Below are 4026 nucleotides of genomic sequence, written 5' to 3' on the forward strand. Positions count from 1 at the left end.
TTCTCAAAAAAAAAATTCCAATAATTTTTTTTTTTTTTTTTTTTTTTAGTTAGCACAACTAACTATGGAATACACCTACACAACTATATGTAGTTCCTAAATCAATACCTATAACAGGTCCTTCAACTAAAAAAAAAAAAAAAAATTAATAATAAATATGTGTATTACAGCAAAAATTTAAAATGTACATATAAATTCTTATTACTTAAAATAAATTACATAAAAATTAAAAAATGTAAAAAAAAAAAAAAAAAAAAAAAAAAAAAAAGAAATGAGCATATGTACACATTATTATCAGAAATAAAAATTCATATATATAAGCGCGTGCATACTAATATACAAATTATTTTAATATATGTTACATATTTCATTTAATCATTTAAATTTTTTTTTTTTTTTTTTTTCATTTAAATATAATAAAAACATATTTTTAAATATATATATATATTTGATTATATTTTGTAAGTGAATACATATTTAATAAATAAAAATAAATTATACGTACTAGGATTATCTCTGGCTTGTGTATATTTTAACAATGGAATAAAAAATAATAATAAATAAATGTTATATTTTCCCATTTTTATAATATTTTGTGTTTACAAAAAAAAAATTAAAAAAAATTAAAGTATTTTAATTAAATTAAATAAAATGAAAAATTCTAAAACTTTTTTCAAAAAAAATTTTAATTTTTTATTATTTTTATTTTTTTTTTTAATAAAATTTAATTTTGTATTAAAATTTTTTTATTTTATTTTATTTTGTTTTTTTTTTTTTTTATTTTTTTTAAGGCTGTTCCTGTAGCTTTTTTTTTTAATTGTATTTTATTTTAAAATAAAATATTGCATTTTTTTTTTTTTTTTTTTTTTTTTTTTATTTTTTTTAAGGCTGTTCCTGTAGCTTTTTTTTTTAATTGTATTTTATTTTAAAATAAAATATTGCATTTTTTTTTTTTTTTTTTTTTTTTTTTTTCAATTGATTTAGTTATAATGTAGTTTTTAAGTTCTATAATATTCTTTTTTGCAGGGTTTACTTTATTTTCTAGTGTGGACATTGCATCACTAATAATTTTATTAACTTTAGAAGACATTTTCATTATCTCATCTAATATTTCAATAATTCTGCTTAATCTTAATTCCTTATAATTTAATACTTCTTTTTCTGCTACAAATTGAGATATTTTTTTTAATTCATCAATCAATCCGTTTCCAAATAATGAATTTAATGCCAAATTAATTTGCTCATGAGCTTTTTTCTTTTTCTCTATAAATTCATTTTTATTAAAAGGTTTATCATAAATTAATTTTTCAATAAACTTGAGATCTTCGTTTTCACTATCTTTTAAATTTATTACTGGTTTAAAATCCTCTATTTTTTTTTTTATTTCTTCCAGTTTCTCTCTTATTTTTTTTATAGATTCTTCTTTACGTGACTCTTCTTGTCTTTTTAGTTCTTTTAATTTATTTTTTTTTGTTTGAACTTGTATTTTTAAATTTTCGATTTTTCCTTTTAAATTTTTCAATTCTTCATAATTTCTTTTTAATAAATTAAGATTATCAGAGGAAGATGCTATAATATCTTCAATTTCTTTTTTTTTTATTAAAACATCACGTGTAATCATATTTAATATATCTCCTTTTTCTAGAATATTTTTTTTCTTATTTTCTATTTTAGGTTTTTCATTTGTAATAGAAATATATATTTCATTCATTGAATCAAATTTATTTTTTATACTAGTATTATGTACAGTCAATTCGGCGTATAACTGAGTAAGTTCTTTTTTAATAGCAGAAAATTCAGAACTATCACAGTTATATAATAGATTTTCTAATTTTTCAAAATGTTCATCATTGATACGCTTTACATCAGTTAATATTCCCTGTGAATTTGAAATAATTTGTTTGCTTTCTAATATTACGCTTTCAGGATAAACTAATTTACTTATTTTTTTTCCTAATTTTTGAGATTCTGTTTTAAATAAATTGTCATATTCTCCTTTTTTTTTATTAAAATCTGTTGTTAATTGAGTATTCCATATATTGTAAATAACAATCTTCTTAAGAGTATGTGAAGACGCAATAAGATCTTCTGCAACTGAATTCTCAGTAAATTGTTTCTTTTCTGCATTTTTATCATAATTTTTTAAATCACGAATACTGTCACGTATAATTTGTGTATGTTTTTTATAAATTTCTTTAATATCATTAATTTCCTCCATTAATAGAATTAAATCATATTTTACCTTTTTTTCACTAAAATTTCCTTCCATTAATTTTAATAATAGATTCTGATTATTAAAGTAATCTTCTATAACCTTTAATGATTCACTATATGTATCTTTATTTACCTTATCTACACTTAAATAATCTTGAAGAGCTTTTTTATAAGAAGTTTTTGCTTTATTGCATATATGGTTAGGACAGACTTCAAGAACTAAATATTTTTTTAAATCATTAAAAGCATCCTTTCTTTTTTTTTCACATTCAGTAATGTATACATTTGCATTTCTTTTATTTTCTTCTATTTTTTTCTTAAATTGCAGAAGTTCATTCTCATATAAGCTCCTTTTTCCATTTTCCCTTTCAAGTAATTGTAAATGGTTTATTCTTTTTCTCATATCTTTTTTTACTTCTTCATAAAAAATTATAGAATTATTTGCACTTACACTTAAGTTGGTAATCTTAGGATATGTATTCACTAAACAATTACCAAAATTCTTATTGTTGATCATTACGAAGTAACGTGACATATCATGATAAGAGTTTGAATAAATATAGGCATCTTTTGCTTTATAGTAATTTTCATTAATCATTTTAATTAAGTTGTTATAATCACTTATAACATCATTATGAATTGACACTAAACTCTTTGACTGAGTAAAAGAGTATGTTGGACTATTTAAGTCTATACTTTTTTTTTCTCCTTTAATGTTATATATTTTAGATATATGTGGATTATCTCCTTTTATAGGTGCAAAATATGGTGATATTAAACTAGTACCAAAACTTAACTTTATTGGTGATTCATTTGTAAATAAATTTGATGCTTTTTTATTTTCATTTTTTTTGTTATATTTATTTTCATATTGAAAACTGAAATTTTCATAATTTTTTTTATTTTGGTTGTTGCACTGTTTAAAGGAATTATGTTTTAATTCTTTCCTTTCTTCTAAATTCGAATAAAATAATGAATTGTTTGAATTATATTTATATTCATTTGGCACCAATTTATTTTCTTTTTTGTAACTCAGACCTATATATATATTTAATGTATGTAAAATAAGAATTATGAGATGTTATAACAAACATGAAAATATTTATGATTCAAAACAGATGTAAAATGTATGTAAACATATTTTTATAAATATTTATTTCACTACCAAAAAAAGAAGATAGTATAGGAAAATAAATTATCAAAATTTTAATTTTTTTCATATTTAGTGTGATTTAAATCTAATTTTTTTTCTTTTTCCAAAATTGAAATGAATCATAAGATATTATTTTAANATGTCTTTGCTAGAGTACTGAACAAACAAATCTATAAAGAGCATGCAGAGTAGCCTCTACGATTTTGGTATTTTTAGTAAAAATATAGGATTTGTATTAGTGTAAATAAATTCCTCTTAAGAACAATAAATACCCAATGAAGTATACTATAGAAATATAGTTTACTAATTTATAGCATTAAAGCTATAAGTAAATCCACTAAATTGGTAGAGGGAACTCTACATGCTATTTATTAATCCGTTTTTTCAATACTATAGTTAAGTCATTAAACAGATAATTAATAATACAATGTTCCAACAGAACCAGTGAACTTAAAATTATTAAAACAGATACATAAGTTTTGTTAATCTCCTTATCTTTCTTATTTTAAGCACAAATGATACGATGAGATACAAAATATTTTCAAATATATTTAATCAGAGTTTTGTTGCATTATTTTTTAATATTTGTATATTCTAATCACATTTGATTCTTTTCATATGAACTTGAATGATATTTTTTCCTCAAATTTACTCATTAA

General features: G+C 19.9%; 1 protein-coding gene across 1 annotated transcript; it reads right to left on the bottom strand.

The window, feature by feature from the left end:
* Positions 1-925: 925 nt before the first annotated feature.
* On the bottom strand, positions 926-3434 carry PGAL8A_00411400 (reticulocyte binding protein, putative; the record flags this gene model as incomplete). Its single annotated transcript, XM_028672303.1, has 2 exons — positions 926-3252; positions 3380-3434. The coding sequence occupies 2 exons, from the start codon at positions 3432-3434 to the stop codon at positions 926-928; spliced, it is 2382 nt and encodes a 793-aa protein (XP_028528869.1).
* Between the last annotated feature and the right edge of the window lie 592 nt (positions 3435-4026).

The sequence above is a fragment of the Plasmodium gallinaceum genome (assembly GCF_900005855.1).
Source record: "Plasmodium gallinaceum strain 8A genome assembly, contig: PGAL8A_v1_110, whole genome shotgun sequence".
Taxonomy (NCBI): Eukaryota; Apicomplexa; class Aconoidasida; order Haemosporida; family Plasmodiidae; genus Plasmodium; species Plasmodium gallinaceum.